The sequence below is a fragment of the Hakea prostrata genome, chromosome 1 (assembly GCF_041222555.1).
Source record: "Hakea prostrata isolate BN-2017 chromosome 1, UWA_Hpros_2, whole genome shotgun sequence".
In the NCBI taxonomy this organism is placed as follows: domain Eukaryota; kingdom Viridiplantae; phylum Streptophyta; class Magnoliopsida; order Proteales; family Proteaceae; genus Hakea; species Hakea prostrata.
Genome location: NC_142600.1, coordinates 67337585 through 67362083, shown reverse-complemented (window position 1 = coordinate 67362083; position 24499 = coordinate 67337585). Strand labels below are relative to the sequence as shown.

General features: G+C 37.7%; 1 protein-coding gene across 6 annotated transcripts; it reads right to left on the bottom strand.

The window, feature by feature from the left end:
• Positions 1-62: 62 nt before the first annotated feature.
• On the bottom strand, positions 63-24499 carry LOC149029506 (bifunctional adenosine 5'-phosphosulfate phosphorylase/adenylylsulfatase HINT4-like). 6 transcript variants are annotated; one of them, XM_089141915.1, is made up of 7 exons: positions 24191-24499; positions 24059-24105; positions 17427-17503; positions 17278-17344; positions 16011-16088; positions 15789-15890; positions 63-111 (listed from the first exon to the last, which is right to left on the bottom strand). In XM_089141915.1, the coding sequence occupies exons 1-6, from the start codon at positions 24368-24370 to the stop codon at positions 15809-15811; spliced, it is 531 nt and encodes a 176-aa protein (XP_088998041.1). In that variant the 5' UTR covers positions 24371-24499; the 3' UTR covers positions 63-111; positions 15789-15808. The 6 variants fall into 6 exon arrangements, with proteins under 6 accessions (XP_088998041.1, XP_088998040.1, XP_088998038.1 ...); XM_089141914.1 differs by lacking the exon at positions 63-111 and adding an exon at positions 13659-14791; XM_089141912.1 differs by lacking the exon at positions 63-111 and adding an exon at positions 15201-15588.

Genomic DNA, 24499 nt, shown 5'->3' with positions numbered 1-24499 from the left:
AGAAGCAAGCTTACCTCATCACTAATAGCAGAGAGAGCGGATGAGCTTCAAAAGAGTGGTGTGAAATCCTCCACCGGAGAGGAGAGGAGAGGGACAAATGATCTTCGTAATCTGCAATGGAAGATTCTGATCTTGAGCAACGCCCAGACCAAGCAGGAGATAAAGAGGAATAAATAGGGACATGTTGAAGCAGAGGACACAGCGTGGGCTTTTGAATTGTAATACTCGCTTAGGGACACTTACGTAAGCCCTTGTTTCAAAAAAAAAAGAGGGGACTGTAACTAAAAAGCAAAAAAAGGGACTCCATCAAATAGATAGAAATTGCTAGGGTCATGCGCACGACTGTCAAGCCAAGATTTCGGACCGTCAGATCCAAAATCTCGGTCGAAATTGAATCTCGACCGTTGAATTTCAATGGTCCAAAACAAAATTTCAACTGAAATTTCGATCTGACGGCCAATGGTGTTTGGCTTGACTATAAATGTGTAAGACCCAAGCAAAGTCCCAGCACAAATAGAACAACCTAGGGATTCTAACCAAAAAGTAAAAAAAGGACTCCATCAAACTACTTTGCAAAAGAGAGTTGTTGCAAGCGTTGTCCAAGGCTGATTCAATCTTGGATTTGTCATTTTTTTTCTCTGGTGGGACACCATATAAGTAGAGATATAATTATTTGCTATTTCTTATGGACATAAAGGAATGTGGTGGTCATCCTTGACCAAAAACACAATTCCCACGCCCCGAATAAGTTGTTCAAAAGATCATTATGGATACTCGGCACAGGTTCTCAGATATACCTATTTCAGTCCCTGATAACCCTCAGAATCAGTCCTTCTTTGAGAAGTGGAGGATTATTGTTAACTATTGTCTTCCCATTCTAAAGTCAATTAAGTGGGAGATGTTGCTTGGTTATGTGTCGATTGCGATGGTTTTTTCAAACGATGCTTAGGTAGCTACGGCTTTTTGGGTCGGAATTATAAATGTGAGGTCCTCTTTGCAGTGGCTGGTGCAATGGTAGGGAATCAAATTCTTATGATGGAACTCATGGCCATTTCAAAAGGCCTTGAGATGCTAAGGCAACATGGGATTAGAAGAATACGTTTCCACTCCGACTCTAAAGAAGCTGCCAAATGATCTAGGGTGCTCACAAATGTCCTTGGTATTCTAGAGACCTTGTGGCTGAGATAAATTACAAAAAATGGAGCTTTGAAAATTGTATTTTTTCACATTGCTATTAGGAGAGTAATTATGCGGCAGACTTCTTGGCTGGTTTATTAACCACTATTGATGAAATGCACTTTGATCCAAGAGGCCTTCCTTCTCCCTTGATGGACATTGTCTTTAGTGATGCAAAATTATGTAATTCGTATATATCTCTATCAATATAAGCTCCCACTTTCCCCAAAAAAAAACCCAATTCCCACAAACTTTTTCACATAATGCCTTACATATTAATACTAATAATGGTCATAATGGAAATAAATGTCTATGTCATTTGTTGCATTATGGTATGCAATTTTACTCACATATGCTATTTTGTTCAAGGGTATTTAATAGATTTCTGGACAGGGCTATATGGAGTATGGGGGTTATTAGTAATCAAAGACCGTTGTTCCTTAAAGCATGAGTTATTGAACATGGAAATGAACTGGAAGTTATGCTCACGACGATCCAAGAAGGGTTCAACCACCCAACCATAAAGGAAATTCACTTGGATGAGGTTTGGTGCAATAGTAAAGAAACAACTCGGCTCCTACCTAAGCCAGAAGCCACTACATGGCCTTTAGATCTACTCTCAATTCTTTTAAACATCTCTGCTCAAACATCTACTATTTCTTTTTTTCCACTTTAAATCTCTCACACTGCTAAAATGTTGTATCAATAATGTTAATCAGACTTTTAACAGGACCACTACTACTAATAATCCTAGAAATAGTAGGAATGAACCATCTACTTGCACTATTTGTAACTACTTAATAAAATCGTAATGAAGTTGGAAAAAAAAAAACATGGTATTTGGTAAATCTACTTCAACATGTTTTTAGAAGCCAAAGAGAATGAAAAGTTGTAGGTGTTTTATTGGGAGACTTAGCATGCATTTGGTCACGTTTATATTCTGGGTGGTTCTTGTATAAAACTGTTTTGACATGTTTATGTGCTAGGAAATCATTTTTCGCTTGAAAATGAGCATTCGATAAACTCATTCTAAATATTTCCAGCACATTATTAGAACAAGTTGGCGTTTGATAAACTCATTCTAGAAATTGAAAAATAGCATTTACAAAATATATTGATATTTGATAAACCCTGTAATAGAAAATATATTCATACTATAAAAATGTATGATTAAGACCACAATTATGAATTAAATCATGCCTTCACACACATAATATGAAAACATTGATTATTCTATGATGTATTTGGCATATATGTGCACTGCTGTGTACAAGAGAGAGCACATTCAAATTGGATGCTTCATTGAGATTATCATCCCATCAAAACCCATAGGCATTTGATTCTTTTATTGGTATTGATTTTTTAAACTGAGTTTTTATTTTGGTTCTTATTAAAATTCCTACCTAGTGGCTCCAACTGCGGTTGAACTAAATAATGATTGTTATTTGGGTAAATATCACTTACCTCCCCTCTTAGCTGGACAAATGGCACTTACACCCCCTCTTAGCTGGATAATATCACTTACCTCCCCTCTTACCTAGCAAATATATCAAACACTTCCCTTCTATTAACTTTCTCGGTTAAATTTAACTTTTACCGTTAAATATTTTTCTAAAACCCCAAACTACCCTCGGCTAAAAATATTTTTTATTTTAAACCCTAAATTGCCGTAATCACTCTAACAGTTAAATACTACATTACCCTAATTAAAATAATTATTAAAAACCTAAATTATATTTAATTATTAAAAGCCCAACATGTCCTTTTGTTTTTTAAATTTTTATCAAACAACTAAAAAAACACGTACTACCATCAAGTAAAATAAAAAATACAAATAAAAAAGAAAGGGTATGTTTATAAAATTAAACACATACTACTATTTGATAATTTTTTTTTTAAAAAAGGGTATGTTAGGCTTTTAATAACTAAAGATAATTTGGATTTTAGTTTCTGTTTTTAATAATTATTTTAATTGAAGGTAATTTAGTATTTGAACTATTATGGTGACTAAGGCAATTTAGGGTTTAAAATAAAAAAAATATTTTTAGCCAAGGATAGTTTGGGGTTTTAAAAAAATATTTAACGGTAGGTAAAAGTTAAATTTAACCGGAAAGAGTTAACAAAGGGGAGGTGTTTGATATATTTGCTAGGTAAGAGGGGAGGTAAGTGATATTATCCAACTAAGAGGGGGTATAAGTGCTATTTGTCCAGCTAAGAGGGGAGGTAAGTGATATTTACCCTTGTTATTTTGATTTCAATTTGGCATCAAAAAAAGCTCAAAGGAACCCAAGTCAAATCAAATAAACCTAATTTAGGTTGAGTTCTAATAAATTGGATTCCATCCATGAGTTGACTGATTGATAAAAATTTTTAACTTATTGAGTAGATCAGTGAATGTTTAAGATTCTGTTTTTATAATTGTAATAATTATATATTAACATCTTAGTTGGTTGTGCTTTGTACTAATATGTTGTACGTAATTTCACTCTTCGACTGCAAATTTAGGAAGAGAATGGGTGTAATCTGCTAAAGTAGCATCATTTCACTTTCTTATTGTCTGCTATAGCAATCAAAGTTTGGGGACATTAGTCCAAAGATAATGTCATCAAAATAATAATAGTATATGCACGTAAATGGGAGTGAATAATAATTTGAAGAATTTCATTTGCCCAAAGATAATGAGATTTTTAAAAATTATTATTGTATTCAATTTTTTAAAGTGGGTTAATACATCAAGATATTTTGAGAAACGTAATCAAGGGTTTCTTATCACCCAAAGATAAAAAAAAATTTCAAAAGTTATTGCTATCCCACATATTTATAAGATTATTTGTGAGGCCTTGTACATTTTAACCCAAATGTTAAAATGTTACTTGGTTGACTATCATATTCGGTATAGTGTGATTTTTCATACATGTATCTCTGAGGGTGGCATGTTATTCTTATTTTATATAACCATGACATAATTATTTGAATGTTTTTGTTGTGCTCTCACTTATGTTACTCATTTGCACATTTATTCTCACCTAAGGATATCTGCTCAGGCTAATGCTTTGACTTCAATCCCTATTCTTTTAAGAGAAAACTATAAAAGATGGGTAGATGAATTAAATGCTACACTATGATTTTTTGACTATAATGTGCGTGGCTCTTTAAGAACCAAAGCTCATTAATCTTACTGGTGCAAGTACGAATGAAGAGAAGCTAAAGCATTAAAAATGGGTGACAGGCAAAAGAAATGACCATAAAAGGCCTCATTTCCATATGTATTCAACGAATCAAAACTATAAATCTAATTGAAGACAACAAGCTAGGTATCTGCTAATGGGTTTCACACGGACAAACAAAATCTCTAAAACAAAAACAAGTATCATCCATATAATAAAGAAAGGAAGGATCATGATGATATGATATGTTACCGATGTGATCAAAAGGGACATTTTATGCATGTAATCTTAGCTGGAGAAGAAAGACACTAAGGATGAAGAAAAAAAAAAGTACTCTAAGAAATGAAGCTTATATCCCTTCGTAATATTTATTAATTATATCCTAAAATTAACTCTTTTAAACATGGAGAGACTCCAGCATCTTCCGATGATCACAGAAATTGTAACTACATGTAAGTTTTAGTTTAATTTTTATCTACTATCAAAGGGGAAAAAAAAATTAAAAGATGAATATCTCCATTGACCAATTATATAGAACTTAAACGTATGTGTGGGTCCAAAATGATTGATTGTTCTCTATTTAAATCATTTTCTTTGGGTTCAAGTTTTCTATCATTTTTTTTGGTAAAGAGTTTTCTATCTGTTGCGTACTTGGGTTTTAATGTGCGAGGTATCGACCTGACTAACCCTTGAAAGACCTTTTCATTTTACATCAAATCCTACCACTGTGATGTGCTCTTTCTTAAAGGAAAAAATAAGAAAAGAAAAGAAGAAAAAAAAGAAAAAAAGAAGAAGAAGAAAGATCTTTAACGATCTAATCACTAAAGTCACCAAAGTGATATCTACTTCGAATGTTGGATCTTTATCCTAATAAGGTCCCATAGGAAAAAAAGAGGGTTATGATTGTTAGCAAACATCATATCAAAATATCTTTTGTTGCTAGTTTGAGCAACCAAATCCTTCTAGCTGTGTTTTCCTCTGTGCTACTCCTCGGGATCTTGAGAGGTCTATGTTCTTGGGATGACCTTTATCAGGTCATTTCTTCTTTTTCTCTGTCCTTTGTTCTTATAATCAAGGAAAAGTTTGGTGGATTTCTGAGGGTTTCTTTGTGGCGTATCCAGTGAGGGTCAAAATCTGGGCGAAAGTTCGCTGATTGTCCTTCGGGTTGACTCTCGCTGGAAAAAATGAGGAAATCAAGAAATTAAGGGGCATCGAGCATAGGCATATGATTCCTGATTTCACCGGAAAAATAGGAAACCGTGTAACTAGTTTTGCAATTCTGCTAATCTGCAGTTGCTTCTCAGAGCTTCAATGGCGATGGCAGTCTCTAGATTTTGGTTCTCAGAGCTTCAATGCATTCCCTTGTTATAAACTGGACGAGCACGACGAATAAGATGCTTGATGAGTCCGACCAGAACAAGGTCAAGAGGAGATCCGATGAAGAGACCGATAAGGATGGAGCGAAGGTGATGGGATTGAGAGGCAAGAGGAGAGAAGAAGAGGGCTACCAGAATAGGAAACCAAAAGCGGCCGTCACCGGAGATTTCTAGGGCTTTGAGAATGAAACGAGGGACTACCTGGCATATCGTGTGTATGTGGAGAGACCATGCCGTGTCTAACTCGATCGACGGCTTGAGTAACGAGCGAGAATTGGAGTTTTTGGTGACAATGGTGGTCTTTGGTGGCGCCGCCGGTTCTCCTCCGCCATGACTACAAACTTTGGCATGCTCAACAGCTCTTGCAACTAGAAAAAACAATTGATCGAAAGATTGGGAACGATCAAGTTCAAAAAAAGATGTCGGGACTGGCTCCAATTTCGATCTAGTTCTTTGCCGTGAAGATCGAAACACTAGATGAACCCCTGTTATATTCCGCAACATGTTGATCGAAAGATTGGGAACGATCGGAGAAGAAGCCGAAGGCGGAAGGCTCTATGGTTAGTGAAATTAGTTAAAAACCCTGATCTTTCGTCGATTTGGGCGAGAAAAAAGCAAATCACCGAAGGTAAATTTACATCTCGCCGAATTCTGAAGGGAGTTGAAATCAACGCCGCTAATTGCGATGATTTGCACTTATTTTCGTCCATAAATAGTTCCATGCTTATAATTATTTTAATGAATGTTTGTTAATAATATTGGGATGCCTCTTTTTCTTATCCAGTGAGAGTCAAAAGTTGGTTTGTAGTATTTCTGATTTTCAACTTCGGCCGTGTGGTTTTCCTTTCACTTGGTCTAATCGGTGGCAAGACTTCAATTATGAAGGCATTGATATAATTTTCCTTTCCCCTAATTGGGTCCATCACTTTCCCTCTTCTCAGGGCACAGAAATTTCCTTCGGTAGGTTTAGATTGTTAGGTTTAATAATTGATGGGATCTCAATATATCAGGTTGATGCATTATTATTAAGTTTGAGATGAACTAAATCAGTTCATTGTAGAAGTGGATTAGGGTTTGAAATTACTATTATAAATAGCTATGATGAAGTCTCTCCAATTACTTGAGTTATTTGTTCTCTTCTCTCTCCACAAGAAAGATGTACAATAGAAAAGACGAAGAGATTGGAGAAGACTTCATCAATTGAAAAAGGCTTCGTTACTCTGACAGATTTGGCATTCAAGATTTAGAATAATATTCTTCAATATACGTCTGGTGTAAGGTATGTCCAATGCTTTCTAAATATCAGATCATTGCTCGTTATTATTCATTGTAATATACCTTCGGCTTTGTGGTTGGTTAAATACTTTCATTTCCAAATGGCTTGGGCTTCTCACCTAGACTTTGATTTGTTCCTCTTTTCAACTTGGTCTAAGCTTCAAGGTTTGCCTTTTGAGGCTAGACTAGCTGCTTTATCTATGAATCTGAGACACTAGAATAGAAATTGCTTTGGAAAAATTGAGAACCTACAACACCAACTCTTTGAGATGTCACCCTTGGCTGATTTTATCCCAACCTGCCTCTCTCTGGGCCAAAGTGTTGAAAGCCAAATAGTTTTCTAACTCTATTTTTTATCCCAAAGTCTCCAAGAGATCTGGTTCTCGTATTTGATTGGAAATTAAAGGGCCTTTAAAGGAGCTTAGAGAAAGAGTGGTGTGTAACATTGGAACTTGGAAGGAACAGCTCAGCCTCTTTTGCTTACAACCATTGGCTTAAGACCATACCAAGGAATTTGTTACCAAGTGATTTTACTTCTGCATTCTGTCATTACAAAGTAGTGACTTTCTTCATGGAACAGTTTGGAACCTCTGATCCCTTTGTCTCTAACCTTCTACCACCTCACTTGTGCTCCACTATTTCTGATGTCAAGGTATTCTGTGATAAGGATTCTTGGGTTTTTACTCCGTCAAAATCGGTGGTTTTTCAACAAAATGTGCCTTCTTGTCTCTGTCTACGTTCCCTTGCATGTCACAAAAAGTGGAAGTTAACCTCGAGGGGTGGCTTAGTTGACAAAAGACCAACGCTTCCACATAGGAGGTCAGAGTTTGAATCCCCTCGGGGCCAGCGGCGAAGCCTCGCTTATATTAATTATATAAAAACTCCCCTGAGGATGTGGTCGTGGTGCGCGCAAGCTGGCCCGGATGAACCTTGGATCCAAAAAAGTGGAAGTTAATGTGGCATCTTAAAATCTTACCCAATATAAAACGTTTCTGGAGCTGTCTTTTCTTGTTTGATTTTCACAATAACTTGACACTAAGGAACTGGGTTTTCTCTATCATGATTATTATCCTGTTACTACATTTGGGAATCTGGGAATAAGTCAATCTTTAAGTCTAAGAAAATTGTTCCAAAAGGAAACTTGTCTTGATCAATTATTGGATACAACAGCTCATATGTCAGATGAAGTGTACACTAATCCTCCTCAAAAAAAAAAAAAACCGATTCATTCCCAGGATCTCATTTGGCCTTTCTCTGATATGTTGTATTCATGGATTGTATGTGTGTTTATGTTCTCCAGTTGAAAGCACAGTGTTGGGCTTTTTGTTCGGTTGACAAATGAAGGAGTATTTTATTAAAAGCAGGCACAACAGATGGTGATTTAGAGATCCATACAGCAATTGTTGCAGTGGTAGCTACTAAAAAATTTGGTATTTTGGAAAGTTTATCTAGGATTAAGGTGATAACTAACTGTGGCAGCTTATTTTTAGCTATCCCTAGACACCTCAAACCATGGCCATATGGACAACCTTCACCATCTTATTGGGTTAGTCTCAAAAGGTTTGGAGTGGGATATTGTGGTTGATGTATGGTTTGTTAATATACTAAATCTATGTCAACATGCTATGTCAACCATGTATGATGATCATGGTAAAAAATTCGAGGGAAATTCAAGTTTCAACCAAGTGAAAATGGGAAACTTAGGTGGAAACTTGGAAAATTTCGAGGAAACCGAGGACTTTTCCGTACAAGTTTCGACAGGTTTTAGAGAGTATTTTGGGGTGGGATCCTGTATTTAAGCTAATTAGAGCATAAAGAATGCATTTGTTGTATTTTGCTAAAAAAATCAATGTAGATATGTCATTCAATGTACATAACATCAATGTAGAATTGTCCAAAAAGTACATTATAAACTTAACTACTTAAGCACATAACATTCAATATATAATTTTTAACTTCAAAATAGTTGACAATAAAAGGAAAATACAACTTAGTGTTAAGAGGAGTGCCAAGAGTGGATTCATCCTGTGAGCTGAGTAGTACCATGCATGTAACATCATCTCCTCCAACCAACGAACATAGACATCCTATGACATTTTATGCCTATGGTTGTCAAGTTAATCAACTACTGTAACTTTATGAGTCTGGTCATCAATATGCTTAAGATAACCAACTTGAGGGAATACACACTTTGGATAGGGAAGTTCTGATGGAGGGGGTATTTGTCGTGGGTATTTGGGGAAACATGAAATAAACAAAAAAATTGAAAATTTGGGAAAGCTACAAAATTTACAAGAAAAAGTCCTAAGTTTCCATGAAATTTCTCAAGTTTCCCAAGAAATTTGGGAATTTTTTTTTCCTCATGAACAGTTGGTCCAACTAGGTTGAACCAAGTTTCGACAAGTTTCGAGGTTTCGACAAGTTTCGACAGTTTCGATCGAAACTGAGGACTTTTTTTCAGTCCTCATGAGTTTCGTTTCGCATTTTCCAAAATGGAAAATTTCGGTGGAAATTTCGCAAGTTTCGATGGAATTTTGTTCTATGATGATGATTATATTAATGGATCCTTCCTTTGGTGAATCAAAAAGAAAAAGTTCAAAGATACATGAATCATAAGATGAAATACATTTTTGATAATGGATTTATTGCAACTAAATATGACTCATTCATTGAACTAGGGTTGAGCCTTAGTAGACCAAGCTAAACTTGTATCAAAAGAACAAACAACCACAACAAGTTGACCTCCAAGATCGCTAGTTACCACAGATGCCAAAGTCAGATTAGATAAAGAATACCACCCTATGTTCTAGGCTTTAGAAGTCTAAGCTATATAATTAGGCAAAGTGAGAAGAGTAGTCAAATAGGTTCATTATATGCAATAGACATGCGACAAGAAAGGTCTTATAGCCTTAAAGCTGAATATGTCTAAAGCATATGACAGGGCGGACAGGACCATCTTGATTAAACTTTTCCAACATCTAGAGTTTGATAATAAGTAGTGCTTGCTCATTAAAGCGATAATTTCATCCCCCACGATTTCGGTCAAAATTAAGGGATCCCCATATAAGTGGTTTTTGGATCATGAGGTTTGAGACAGGGGTGCCCCCTTAGCCCCTACCTCTTTTTGCTTATTATGGAGGTCCTCTCTCATCTTCTTGATGAGTACAAAGCTCTCAAACTATTAAGTGGAATTAAAGTCGGCAGGGGCGCCCCCGAGATTTCACATCTCTTTTTTGCAGATGACACATTCTTGTTTTGCAAGGCAAAAATGGAAGAGGTTTTGGCACTAAAAGCGGTACTAGAATTATTTGCGGATTTGACAGTGCAAGAGATAAATTTTGAAAAAAGTGGGGCTTTTTTCAGTCGAAATGTTCCTAGAGAAGAGCGGAACATGATACTCTCGATATTGAGGGTATCATAAATCAAAGGGGGAACCAATTATTTGGGAACGAGATTGATGCCGGGCAAAGGAAAGGCAAAAGTTTTGCAAGGTGTGATGGATCGAATGTCTCAAAAGTTTGCAGGCTGGAAAGCTAAGAACCTTTCTTTATGTAGGATGGGGGGTCTTAATGCAAGCTGCACTTCAGTCAATGGTGCTTTACCAAATGCAATGTCTTAGATTTCCAAAGACAATATGCACAAAGAGTGACTCCATCTGTCAGAGATTTTGGAATGGACAACCAAACAAGAGCAAACAAATGAATCTCATTGTATGGGGTAAAGTATGTCAACCAAAAGCATTAGGAGGAATGGGCTTTAAGAGAATGGAAGATTACAACTCTGCTCTACTGATAAAACAAGGGTGGCGAATTCTATCACAACCAGAGGCGCTGTGGGTACAAGTTCTTAAAGCAAGATACTTCAAGAACCAAACTATCTTTGATCCTAAGGTCTACAAAAAAAAAAAAAAGGGGGATCTTGGATATGGAAAAGCATTACAAGTATCATTCTGCAGTTAAAAACAATGGTGCTTCACAAAGTGGGGAATGGAATTCAAATTTCTTTTTGGTTTGACCCATGGTCACAATCCCAAGCAAACAGTTTGACATCTGTACAGAATCTCATAAGAGGGCCCCGGCAGGCAACGGTGGAGGAAGTGGCAAACGATATGCAAAGCCTAAACAGGGAGACTTCTTCACCTTCACGCAACCCCACCCTTGTAATAACATCACTTTCGGATCAATTTGATTATTGGACTTCTTTACTGTCTCCAAATGGAGAATTCTCAGTAAAGAAGGCCTTTCGAGAAATTATCAAATAACGTTTCTCACCCCTTGAAAATCAATTCACAGATTGGTGGAAGCAATTGTGGAAATTACCGATCCTTCCCAAATTTAAAGTTTTCTTTTGGCGTGCTTTAAATGCAGGATTACTGATTCAAGCAACAATAGTGCAATGGTCGCATATTCAACCGGAATGTGGCTTATGCGGGAAGGAGATTGAAACAACATGACATATCTTTATATCTTGTGATGGATAAAAAGAATCCATGCTACGGGCCAACTGGGGCTACGCAAGGAAAATTGGAGTGACACATCAATGCTGAGTTTGTGTCATAATATCTGCTCTCAATTGAATGTCTGATTGCAAATGGTTTCTATCGATTTTTATCATTTCTTGTTACTTTATTTGGCAAGAAAGAAATGTAAAAGTTTTTTCTCCAAAAACACCCAACCCCGTCAAAGTATTAGCAAATGTAAATCAATGGATTGAAGCCTTAAAGCTACGAAAGATGGAGATTCCTAACTTTGTAACACAAACAAACCAAACTTCACCCACAAATTTTGAAGATAATTGGTGTAGCAATATTCCACAGACTTAACAATAATGTTTTGATATGTGCAGGGATTCTTAACTAGCGGTTAAGGACTACAGGATGGAGCATGGGGATGTACATAGCTGGACATCTATAGTTCATCAATTTTGGAAAGAAAAAATCTAAGGAAATTCTGGAGACAACACTTTTTGGAATACAAACAGGTGCCGACCATGCTACTTCGGTGGGATGGAGATAAGGGAAATTTGGACAAACTACCATGGGTTACCAAATCTCTTACCAAAACCATTAGCAGGGACATGGCCTTTTGGTGATATATATATGTTACTTAATGTTGCTAAGACAACACAAACAATGAAGTATGCTACTTCCCATCCCCAATGCTTCAATCATGGTTTGAAAAAATAACTGAATTAGCATCTAATCTAATGGATGACTGTAATAGCACAATAGATAATATTTGTATGTGTTTTTCAAGGTAGTTAATGCATTTTAATCTTCGTTTATCAAAATAAAAAGTGAGAAGAGTAGTCAAGAATTACCACTTAATGTTGGGGTTTTGGGGGGGGGGGGGGGGGGAGGTAAGGGGTATTTATAGTTTGACCTAAGATAGGCTCGACCATTAAAGTTTTCCTCACTAGACTTGATTTCCTCTCAGCTTGATACGTTGGACATCGGTGGGGGGCCCTATGTGTGGTTCACCAATCCATTCCTAGGATAACTTCGAAATCAAGCATGTCTAGCAATATTAAATGTGCAATCAACTCATGTCCTTCGATCTGAACTGGCATGGTTAATTTGCATGCCTCATCCAACCGACTAACATGTGCTCGGGGGGGGGGGTCTCAGCACCAATTCCTTATGATGCATGGAAGGTAATTTCGGCGAAAATTCGCTGATGTCGGTACTCAGCGAACCGAAAGTGGGGCGAAACGAGATTGGCCGGATATCGCCAAGAATTCGCCGATTTCTCGGCGATATCTCGGCTTTTCTCGTCGAACTGGCGAGATCCGGCCAATTTCTCGAACATTCGGTCCCCTCTGTTTCTCCCTGGTTGCTCTGCCGCCAAGACAAGGCTTCACAAGAGAATCGTGTCCGTCATTTTCTAATGGAAAACCAGAGAATCCAACCCCATTAACAGAAGAAATAAACCCTAACAATTCCCAAAATCTCAAACCCTAGCCTTAAAAACCTAATCTTGAATGAAATCCCTACATTTGAAGGGAAGAAATGCAAAAAAAACAAGAGAATCGAACAAGGAATTGACAGTGTTGGCAATGGTTTGTGATTTTTCTCCTCGTTTTCGAACTCGTTACTTGTTTGCTCTTATTTCTTCTTGTAAGCTCCAGAGTGTTGTCGTCGTCGGAGAAGGAATAGAGAATTTCAGGGAAGAAGAGAAGCCTAAAAACCACCTCTGCAACGAACCAAGCCTTTACCGCTCCAACTCCATCTGCAACGAACCAAGCCTAAAAACGATCTACCTCCATCAGCAACTAATCGTCTAAAAACCTCCATTTGCAACGAACACTTCTACTGCTCCACTCCATCGCTTCACCTCCATGACTGCATCTGCAAAGATGAAGGTTCACGGTTCACGAAACCTAAAGTGATTTGGACAATTTTGAGTTTTAGAATTTATTATCCCAATTCCCAAATTCCCACTCAGTTTTGATTTTTATATTATCCCACCTTCCCATTCTCCCAAGCGCTGTGATGTCACTATGTCAGGTCACATGTGATTGTTTTTTATTTTTATTTTCAATTGTGCAGCAGCCATCTCCGCCAATGCCAACGAAAATTATAATTTCTCGCCGAAGTTTCGGCGAAACTTTGCCGGTTCGCTAGGTTCGCCGGCTGGCGAACCGGCGAATTTTTCCGAAACTTCGTTCCATGTTATGATGAACGCATAATCATCTTGCAAAAGGAGAGAGCAATGAAATGCACTAGTGTCAAATAATGCACATGGCGGAACTAAAGCAATAAAAATTGTACCCGTAACAACCGTCTAGCTAGCCACAGCCTCTACCTCGGTCACATTGTAACACTGCCTGCTTGGCGCCATTATGTCGGCCTAGTTGCTGTGGGGGCTGCTGTAGGAGGCAACAGTGGCCTCTGAGGAGATGTCCTTGTATGAGCCTGGGCTGTCCACAGCGAAGATCCTTGGTGACTACTGGGTTAACAGGAGTCAATGTTCGTGGAATGGTGTAAACCGATTGTACTGCTGCTATGGTGCTCATGGGACTGGTAAAAATACACATGCAAACGCACATGTTTTGTATATTTGAATCTGGCATTCTGTTCAAAGTCTAGTCTTTTACTGTTGATAACTATAGAAACAGCCATTTTGGCAGATTCAATGGCTTATGTTGCTAGATTATCCAAAATGACAGATGAGGAGCATGACCAATTGAAGACAAGAATTCAGATTTATACAACACTACTTCATTTGCCATAAGAAATGGTCGATTAACATGAAATGGATTGTTGACTAAAGAGCAGTGACAAATTTCAATTTGAGAAAGTGATTCAGATGCTAAACAAAAGCTCTACTACATTTCCCACAAGGGATTCAGATGTCAGATAGAAAGATGGTCTTTTGGACCAGACAATTGGACTACAGATGCACATCAAAGTGAGACTTTTACAATCCTTACTTTCATAGAATATAGTAACTAACCATATCCACAGCTGATGATCTGAACAAACACTTCGCTAATCAAATATGAATAGTACAAAATAGGAAGACAAACAAAAACTCTTTAAGTAAAATCTAAGAAAACTGAAACTATGCCCCAGAAGGAAACACCATTCCTTATTCCAGAAAATAGTGTTTTTTCATGGCTTTTCTTATATTATGGAGTGTAAAACCAAGAGAAAACCCAGGAAAATCCCAAAGAAAATCAAAGAATATCACACTACCAAAAGGGAGCTCCTTTCCCTTATCCTAGAAACTGGTTTTTCATTATTGTTTCACATATTGCATGCGCCACATCAGAAAAGAAGACCACCCATTCCTGTGGCTGCAGAATTCCACAACCAATTTTTCTTTAAAGAAAATCCAAATTAGTTACTCCTAATACAGAACCCCCAATTGCAATAGGAATCCAAAACAATTAATTTAATTAAAAAAACTGGAGCAGGTTCAAATAGGAGAACAATCTAAAAACGTGATAGGTAATAGTTCAAGCCATTGTCTACCAAAGTTAGCCATTACCACAGCAAGGATAAAGGTAACTTCAGTGGAACTCATGATTATGACACCTGATGAGATACGCCATGGGGGCTGCTTAGCAATAGAAATACCATATTTAATGAAGTAAACAACAAACAACTATACAGATAAGTTTGAAGCTTTATGTAGAAATCCAAACTTGCCCATCTAGTAGCACAAATAAAAAGAAACAAAACAATAGCAATTTGATCACTGACTCAAGGATTTTTTTAATTTTTATTTTTAAATATGAATATTAGTGGAATTCCATACAAGTAAGTGATACAAACAATCTTCTGTACTGCCCTTGTTTTAGGGAAGATTTAACCAACCAGATGTTATACATTGTAAGACAAACAATTCTCAGCATAAAGTTTCTTGCTTGAACCAATCTTCATGAGGGTCATGGAAACCAAGCTAATTTTTCAGCACCTCTGAATAAAAGATATAAAGAAGGGCAATACAAGATGGTCCTGAACATGATACCTGAGTTGAGAGCAGTAATTGGATTTCATGATCTCAATTCTAGGTTAGATAGGCTGACCAAGGAGACGCAAATGCAACCACAGCAAGATACAATAACTTGGATTGACAACCTGGGCATGTCTGATATGAATGACCTCACATTTAGCAAATTTGAAACAGCAAGGCAATAAGATCAAAGCTCATCCATGCTTTACTAGGAGATGAGTCGATATGCTACCATCAAACATATGAAAGTAAACCAACAATTTGATTGAGTGGATAAAGTCCTACATGTCATGGCCACACAAGTTACATCATAACCAGAACCACCTGATACTCACATTTATGGCTGGTCAGATGCTTATGGCTTTATCTTCTGCAGCAACTTCTCTGCTCGGATGAATCCAAAGGGTCCTAAAGGAGTGTATTTTATACATTTCCATCTGTTCATGATCTTGAGAGTTAATTGAGCAGATGTACATAAATCTTATCTGACAAACATCCTAAAGAAAAGAAAAGTGAAGCTTCAACACTAAAAGAGAGTAATACAGCAAAATGCTTACCTGGGTATGAAGGGAAGTGCAAAACAATGTAGATGGAGATGGTTCACACTATTAAATGGAGGCTGATGAAAGCCAAATCTGCAGGAAATACAAAAAAGTTTAGGAACCTGGTGAAGTTCTCCAAAAATATACAGCAAAGATCCAATGAAGGTAACTCGATAGTCAAACCAAATTTAGAAATAAGCTATGTTATATCTACAAATATGTACAACTAGTTAATTCTTATTAGCAATTATTAGGTTTACAAGGCTAATAGAATTCATTATATCTAAACTAAAAGACTATCAGTCTTCTAAAACCATCACTTACTATGTAAATTACCAGTTGCTGGGAGTGACCAATTAAATCCATGTCCAATTGCACAGTCCACTACCATGTTTCTCCCTTCCATTCTGAACTTTGTTCAAGATTACAAAGATGGATACATATCAGGTTAGCAGTCAGAGAGTTTGAAGTTGACAAGGGGACAGAAAGAAAGAGAATGGGAATACCATAGGTTTAACCAGAAGCAATGGATGTTCATTTTCTTGATCTCCAGATTTTCAGGAACCCAAATATGTTATATTGCTGATATTTGATCCAATGACAAAACAATGGGCATGCTCTTAAGCAAGCAATTCCAAACTGCCAAAGCAACCTGATTGTGCATGCCAGAACTTGTTAACAATGCTTCGACATCAACCTTTGGATATGTTAGAAGTGCATTTTGGGAAAGGAAAGTTCCATCAAGAGTACGCACAAGAGGCGGCAGTTAGGTGTTCAAGTCCAATCTAACTTTGGAGATCTTTTCCTATTTGGGTTCTACTTTGTTTTGGTATACCGATTCAACTTGTAAAACAGCCTATATACAGTGAAGTTATTTTGAGGTCCATCTGAGCCTCCACAGTAAAATCAATTCTTCTTCTTCGTCTCTCCTTCATTCTGCTCCTAATTTCTCTCAAAATAACCGGATCCAAATGGGCTCAAGAAGAAAGAGAGAGAAGAGGATCGGGGTTTGGAGCCATGAGACGAAGCAGGAATAGCCAACCAAAAAATTGTACAAAGAAACTGCATAAGAACCTTCATTACTCGAGAATGCAGTAACAAGAATCTCATTTGCCTTTATTTAACCACATTGATCTAGAATTCCTTTAAAAAACCATTCCACAGGACATGGACAGTAAGTGACCCATACCAATGCTACACAGAAAATGAGAATAACAGGATTCAAGGCATTCACATATACAATCAAAAAAGAAAATCTGTGCTTCTGTTGAAGAAACAATACCTGTACTGCTTGGAGTCTGGAGCATCTTTATGTAGTAGAGCTTGTCCCACATCCAACATATGGCTCACTGCAGAACAAATATAAATTGGATTAACTAGAAGACAGGTAAATATATCAATGTTATACAATAATTATTCTCAGAACAGTACCCAATTGATAATCTTCCATTCTCCTTTGGAGGTCTTTGACTGTTGCAATGTGCTCCACAGGTATGACGAGATAATGCCTACCAGTTTATCAAAGTATAAATGCTCACCAAAATAAATTTATAAATTGATTTGATAATCACCACAGAAAGATATAAAAGGAAGTGATTGCTAAGTTTAAACGATTGAGAGAGAACTGAAAGGAAAGCCAATTTTGCAATAGAATGTTATGTTCTATCATACCATGTTTTATTCTACCAAACAATAGGTATTAATAATAAGTCAAAACTTAATTATAAAGAGAGTATAACTCTCACCCAATTAAGCCTAAAAACAAGACTTACATAGATTAGGAAACTAACAACTAAAGACATAAAGCAATAAGAAAAGCATGATAGACGGACTCCGCTGTCATGTTGCATCATATCTCTTAACACTCCCCCTCAAGTTGGAGTATACAAAAATCCAAAAAAAAAAAAAAAAAAAAACGCCAGCTTGGACAAACAATAACAAGTATGGAAGGCAGCAACAATTTAGAACACGATTCTCATAGACACTAACAAGCTACGAGCAACATTTAAGAATTTATAATAAATCCATCATCAATAGCAACTCAAGAAAATCCAAATGGCAACAGGCTGACACTAATGGCTCTTCCCAGGGAAGAAAATAAAATGTAGAACCAAGTAAAGAATCAATACCAAAAGATAATCCTAAGTGAAAAATCAAATTGCAAGTGTACCTCCAGTGGCTACACAAAAACCCATAAAAGTGAGGCTTCAATAACTTTTAAAAAAATTAAAAAAATTAAAAATTAAAAAATAAACCATAAAAGTATACCTCCAATGGCTATACAAAAAGCCTATCTCGAGGAAGGCGAATCAGACTAACTACAAAGTCCATAAAAAATGTCTTAGATAAAACTTTTGGCAGTATACATCCTCACAAACAATAGGAATGTTTAATCATGGTTCAATGTCTCATGAGATCTCAGTTTTGTGAGACCTCAAGAAGAGATGTGGTACAAAATTAAAAGAATATGAAATCTCAACGAGATCGTGGTCAAGTCGAGAACTTGGTTTGACTAAGTTTTTGGTCCAACAACCTCTTTTGAATATTGAATCTCGTCGAGTCAAGATGAGATATCTTGTCACAACTGTCTCGACCAACTCTCTACTCAACCTCTGCTGCCTTTGTTGTTTTTCATCTCTTGGCCAGATTTTTCATCATAAAGGGCTCGGATCTCCCCCTAGGCTGCATCAACTTCATTTAGCTCATCACAACAACTAATCAACAAGGATCTCATGATTTTAAAGTCATTCTTCAAACAAGGTGAGTGTTCTTCCCAAGTTTACTTTCTTTCTTTCAAAAACTATGTTCTAAATTAGGTGTTTGGATGTTGGATTAAATGTATGTTGAAAAGCTTTGCCCAATTCACACTTCATGGAAACAGAACTATTTTTCTGAAATTAATTTATCGACTTTATGAATTAAAAAATATATTTGGTAAAAAATAAGATAATGGTTGTGTATTTTTTTTGGGGATGAATGAAATAATCATTAACCAAAAGCCCCAACAAGGGCAAAGAGAAGGTACAAGAGGGAGAAGCAAGAGGGAGAGGAAGGGGGAGCAATCACAATCTTCTGCTCGGGAGGTATGTGGAATTTAATCCCCTGTAAACAACAATATTCATGTTCCTTGGGGAATTCACAACTAGGGGGTGTGGAAGAGACTGGAGTTTATAAAATAAATCAAAGCAAATCACGCCAAATCACATCTAAACACGCCAAATCACGTCTAAGGATCTAGATTTGGAGGTCCATCTCCTCAAATTATGCTCCCACCAAAGGTGAGAGATCAACACATTGAGCACCAACTTACGTACCGTATCATAGATGGAGGATCCTACAAAGTGTCTCAAAAACCCATCCAATCCCGAGAGAAACCCAAGGAGCGCCTAGAGCAAGGCCAAATGGAGGTAATGGTGGTTGCCGACAAGGAGCGAGAAGGGACAAAGAAAGAGGAGATGGTCTACATCTTGGGGGTTATTCCAACTAAGGGCACAATTGGGGCCAACATTTAGATGGCAGCTCAAGAGAAAGGACTGGGTGGGGAGACAAAGGGTGAAATCTCTCCAAGTAGTGAATGAATGGTGGGAAATGTAGCCTCTAAACCAAACCAAAGGGGTCTAGGCAACAATGGGGGAAGGGAACCCAACTAGGTTCCAAGCAAAGGAGGAAAAGAAGGAGCCAAAGGAGGTAAGAAGCTAGGTGGTGAGGTCATGGCTCAAGGGTTGGGAGGGGAGACGTTGGACAAGTAAGGATTGAGACTCAAGGGAGAGAGGGGGATCTAGGAACAGTTTAAGATGAACTCCAAGAGGAGGGTGAGTTTGGGAATGTGGGTGGCATAAACTTGTTGCGGGTATAGGAGATTGAAGAGAATACCAGCAAGATGCAAAGGGTTCAGCCAGAAGAAGGTGGAAGACCCGTCGACAAACCAAGTGGAAGGCAAGGAGGGCAAGGGGTTTGAGTAGAAGAAGCTTTCTCCAAACCCAAGAAGGGTTAGGGAAAGGGTAGTCCAAATGGAATCTTCCTTCAAAAGGTTCGAGTAGCCCTACTCAGCCTAGATAGAGACTTGCTTGGAAAAGATTTTCTAGATGAGTTTCAAAATGCAAGCACAGTTAACATCCTAGATCTGACAAAAGCCAAGGCCACCTTTAAGGATGGGATGACAAACTGAGGGCTAGCTGACGAGATGAAGGAATCTAGGGGATTCTTGCCCTTTCCAAGAGGAACACACAAAAGAGGGATTCCATGGCTCAAATTGTAGCTTCAGGGGGAGCAAAAATGTCACACGAGTAAAGGTAGGATAAATGGAGAACTAACTTAATTAGAACCATTTGCCCCGCAAAGGATAAAAGTCTACTCTTCCAAAATGAGGTTGTGTATTTCATGTTTTATAAGTCTACATGTTTTCATTCCTTCCTTCAACATTTCGGTTTCAAAGGCTTAAAATAGACTAAATACCAAATTCCAACCCAACCTGAGTCCTAAAACCTACCAAGATGGACCCTGAATTCACTCAAGTTGAGCCTAAAAAAATTACTAGATCTCGGCTAGGCAAGATCTCGGTTTTTTGGCTGGCCGAGTTCTAGGACGAGATCGAGATCTCAAACCATGTGTTTAATCTCCCCTCATATGTAGCATCACAGATGAACAAATACCAACCAATAATAAACATTTCGAGTGACATCTCAACAAATATCATAAGCTAGAGCACCATAAAATAAGATCCCAAACCTAATCGTCAATCAGGAGTAGCCATTATATGTTTTTGCCAATAAAATACGAAGTACAAGGCAGTAGCAGTAATTTGATCGTTAACCAGAATTATCAAGTAGCCGTTGATGGAGTATGAAACAATGGGAGATGACAGAATTACTATCTAAATGTGGGAGGATAATCTTCACAATAGAAGTTGGTGGGTAATAGTGGAAGAAAAATAAAAAGTTGGGGCATGTCACGTAGGGAGGGGAGAAATCTGTGAAAATGATAGAGGAAGAAAGTAACACCTCAGGGGCACAGTCACAATTATGGTTTCCCTGAAGTCATTTCTATGGACTATTGACTAAAAATACGGTGGTGATCCAGGGCCTTGTGCACAAAGCTTTCGGGATTAAAGTGATAACAGCCAAGGAATCCGAACAGAGATTCCAAAGGATCAATCTCGATCTTTCTGACCTGATGACGAATCATAGTTGGATGACTTGGATCTCACTATGACAGATTCAAATCGATCAGACCCTTTTTGAAAAAGAGTAAAAATCATTCCCATGTCCCAAGTGAAGGAGGATAGACCTAGCGCTCAACCCCAGGTCAAACGACAAAAGAACACCCAACCTAAAGATGCACACTCCTCCATGTGAAATATGAATCTTCATTGGAGCTTTTTTGTAGTAGTTGTGACCAACACTCCACTTAAATCACAAAACTTAACTCAACATCCACTGTCATGAACTGGTATTTTCAGATCTGGAGGCACTAGTAAGAAGAAAACATGATTCAACAAAGGTGCCCAATCAGCACCTACACTAATACAACTGAAGATAGTAGCTGCAGTAAATCATAGCCAGTGATCACCAGTATTTCCTTGATCAGGAAGCTATTGTTCACTTTATAGAAACACTCAATCAGCATAAATACATACCAATTAGAAAACAAGAGATGTCTTTGACTATAGCAGCACGTAGCAATTGATGAAAAAAGAGACAGCAGCAACAACAGTATACAAATAACAGCAAAGGACCCAATTGTGTAGCCTTTGACAGAAAAACAAAATGAGGATTTAACAAAATAATTTTTTGTTAGCAGCAATCCATTCGACTTATGGGAAGCAATGTTTCAAAACCGAAATCATTTAGAGTAACAGACGACATCAAAGCAAAAAGAGTAGTGATATAAGACCAATCCATGAATGATTTTTCTTCAATTGATTCATAAAATCCTAGTTCTTCACTGAATTAGGGTTTCTTTCTTGAAACCAGAAACCTAAATTGACCCTCAAAATGGCTATTACAGAGAGAATCAGTTAGCGGTTACAACAGCTCTGTTGTTGTAAAACAATCCCAGAACCTGTAACAGTGCATGATAAATAGTAAAAAGAGAGGAGGGAGGTGGGGAGAAGAGTGAACAATGAAAAGAAGGGCTGTGTGATAGAATGTTGCATCTAGTTTACAAACCAATATATATTTATATTGATTCAAATAGAATTATAAAAGGAACACAAATCACCTAATTAAGCCTAGACAAGACATTTTCTTAGATTAGGGAACTAACAACTAACGACATGAAGCAATAAGGAAACCATGATAGGAAGCCTCCCCCATTGTCTTACATCATAGCTCTTAACATCAAGCAATATCTATATCACAATAAAAGCATCCCAGTTCACGAGCGGTGCACATGTATGCAGACTTGCCCCTGCTGCTAAACAAGAGAGGCTATTTCTAAGTTTTTTATCCTAGAACCAACAGTTTTCAGGAGCACAACTTAGCTGTTGCACCAAGGTTTGCCCATCTATGGTGTATGGTGCAGATTGTCAAGCAGTGAAGAAGTGTGACACAAATAAAATTTTGAACATTGGAGATAAGGATGTTGAGATGAATGTGTTGAAAAACTGGAGGGATTCAGTTAGGAATGACCATATTCGAACTAAGTTAGGAATGGCCAGATAAAAGATAGGCTTAGAGAGTATCGTTTAACGTACAGCAGTACAGGTGCCTAGAAATTCCCTGGTACAAAGGAGTGATTTAATTCAAATTGAGGGAACTAAAATCACAAGGGTAGAAGTGATGAGGAAAGACATGCTTAACACTTCAGATGGAGCTGATTGAAGAGCAAGAATCCATGAGCCAACTCATCAAGTTGAAATAAGACTATGTTGTTGTTTTTGTACTAGATTATGTGATAACTAAAAGCTATAGAATCCATTTTTTCTACAACCCAATAAAGAGTAATAAAATATCTGATATTACATTTGGAGGGAGGCAAATTCTAGAGCTTTCACTTTGATTGCTTGAAACAGTTTGCAAGAACACTTCTGGGTTTGGCGGAGGAGTCTCATAAACCCGGCAGCAAGAATAGCTAGATGCCCATTATATAGTGTAAAGAAAAACTACATGCTTGCCTTCGTAGATTTGCTAATACAATCAAAATATAGATAAAAACTGCAAGCTTGAAAAAGTAGAGAAACTGGAGGCTGTGCTTCTGGAGCATTTCTATTTAATTAAAATTAACAAATACACATATTATGGGATTCATGTACATAAACAGAAGTCAGAATATTAAGAGGAAATGCATAGAAAAAATGAAAAGGAATCTCGAACCGGACAAGTTACAAAATAGTAAAAGCTTCCATCATAGTTTCAAATAATTGGAAACTGGATAAGTGTGTAGGTTGATTTAGATTGTAATGAGCAGAGAGTGATCCCAATTCATTAGGAAGGTTGGTTCAGGCAAGGAATGAGATGATTCTAAAGCCAGGGCAAAAGAAAACGTTGTAGTGACCGAAAAACAATTCAACCAGTGAGTTTTCAAATCTCATTGCCAATTCTAGGGTTCTTGAGATTGACTCTGTCCAAGTCTGATTTGATTTGGATTTGTTATTGGCTGGAGGAGATGAAAGCCACCTTCCATCCATTCATCAGATTCCTCGTGTCTGAAAAGTTGCAATCTTTTGAAAGCAAGGATCAAAAATCTCCCAAACCATCCAACTTTTCAAAAACTCAGAAACTCTAAGCTGTCCCTAACCTAACACTCTGCACGCAACGCAATTTAACACTGCAGATATGCTTTCTCACTGCCTCATTTTCTACAGTACGCCAGAATAATATGCTTGGCGAAGGCAAATAACATAGTGAAGCAACAAAGAGACCAGAACTCCACAAAAGTCGGAACTGCCCCAGCTACAGATTTTAATTCAGTAACAAGTCTGCAAAACTATAAACTCTGGTAATCTTTCCAATAGCAATCTGAATAAAACGGTACAAATTTGGCTACATCAACAAGAATATTTCATCGAAATTAAGAGACGCAATGACAACCAAAACTAGAACGATAGAGTTTTAGGTAGTTACTTGAACGCGGAAGGGTTGGTATCTTGGAAGGCAACAACCTTCTCATCCTGCACGAGACACAAGTGATTCAGAAATACATAAATAATGCAAGAAACAAAAAATGGAAGGTAGAAGGATCCTTTAATATCGCACAGAGTGCAGGAGTTGGGTAGAGGTGGAAGAAGTAGCAATCTGACAGAACACACATGGCCCCAATTCCGCCATTGCGTAATCCAACGTCCGCCCTTTCGAGTTCCGACGTCCACAGTGTTCTCTCCTCTCCCAGTTGCTTGACACAACCGTTATCGGCGGCTTCCACCATGTGGGGGGCATTCTTCAGACCAAAGTCGCGACTCACCGCTCGCGACTTTGTCAGGGGCGCGATCTTTCTTGTGAAATCTGGAGAGGCCGGAGAGTTCTCGCCGGGAGTGGTTGACTGGGAGCTGGTGGGTGAACAGATGG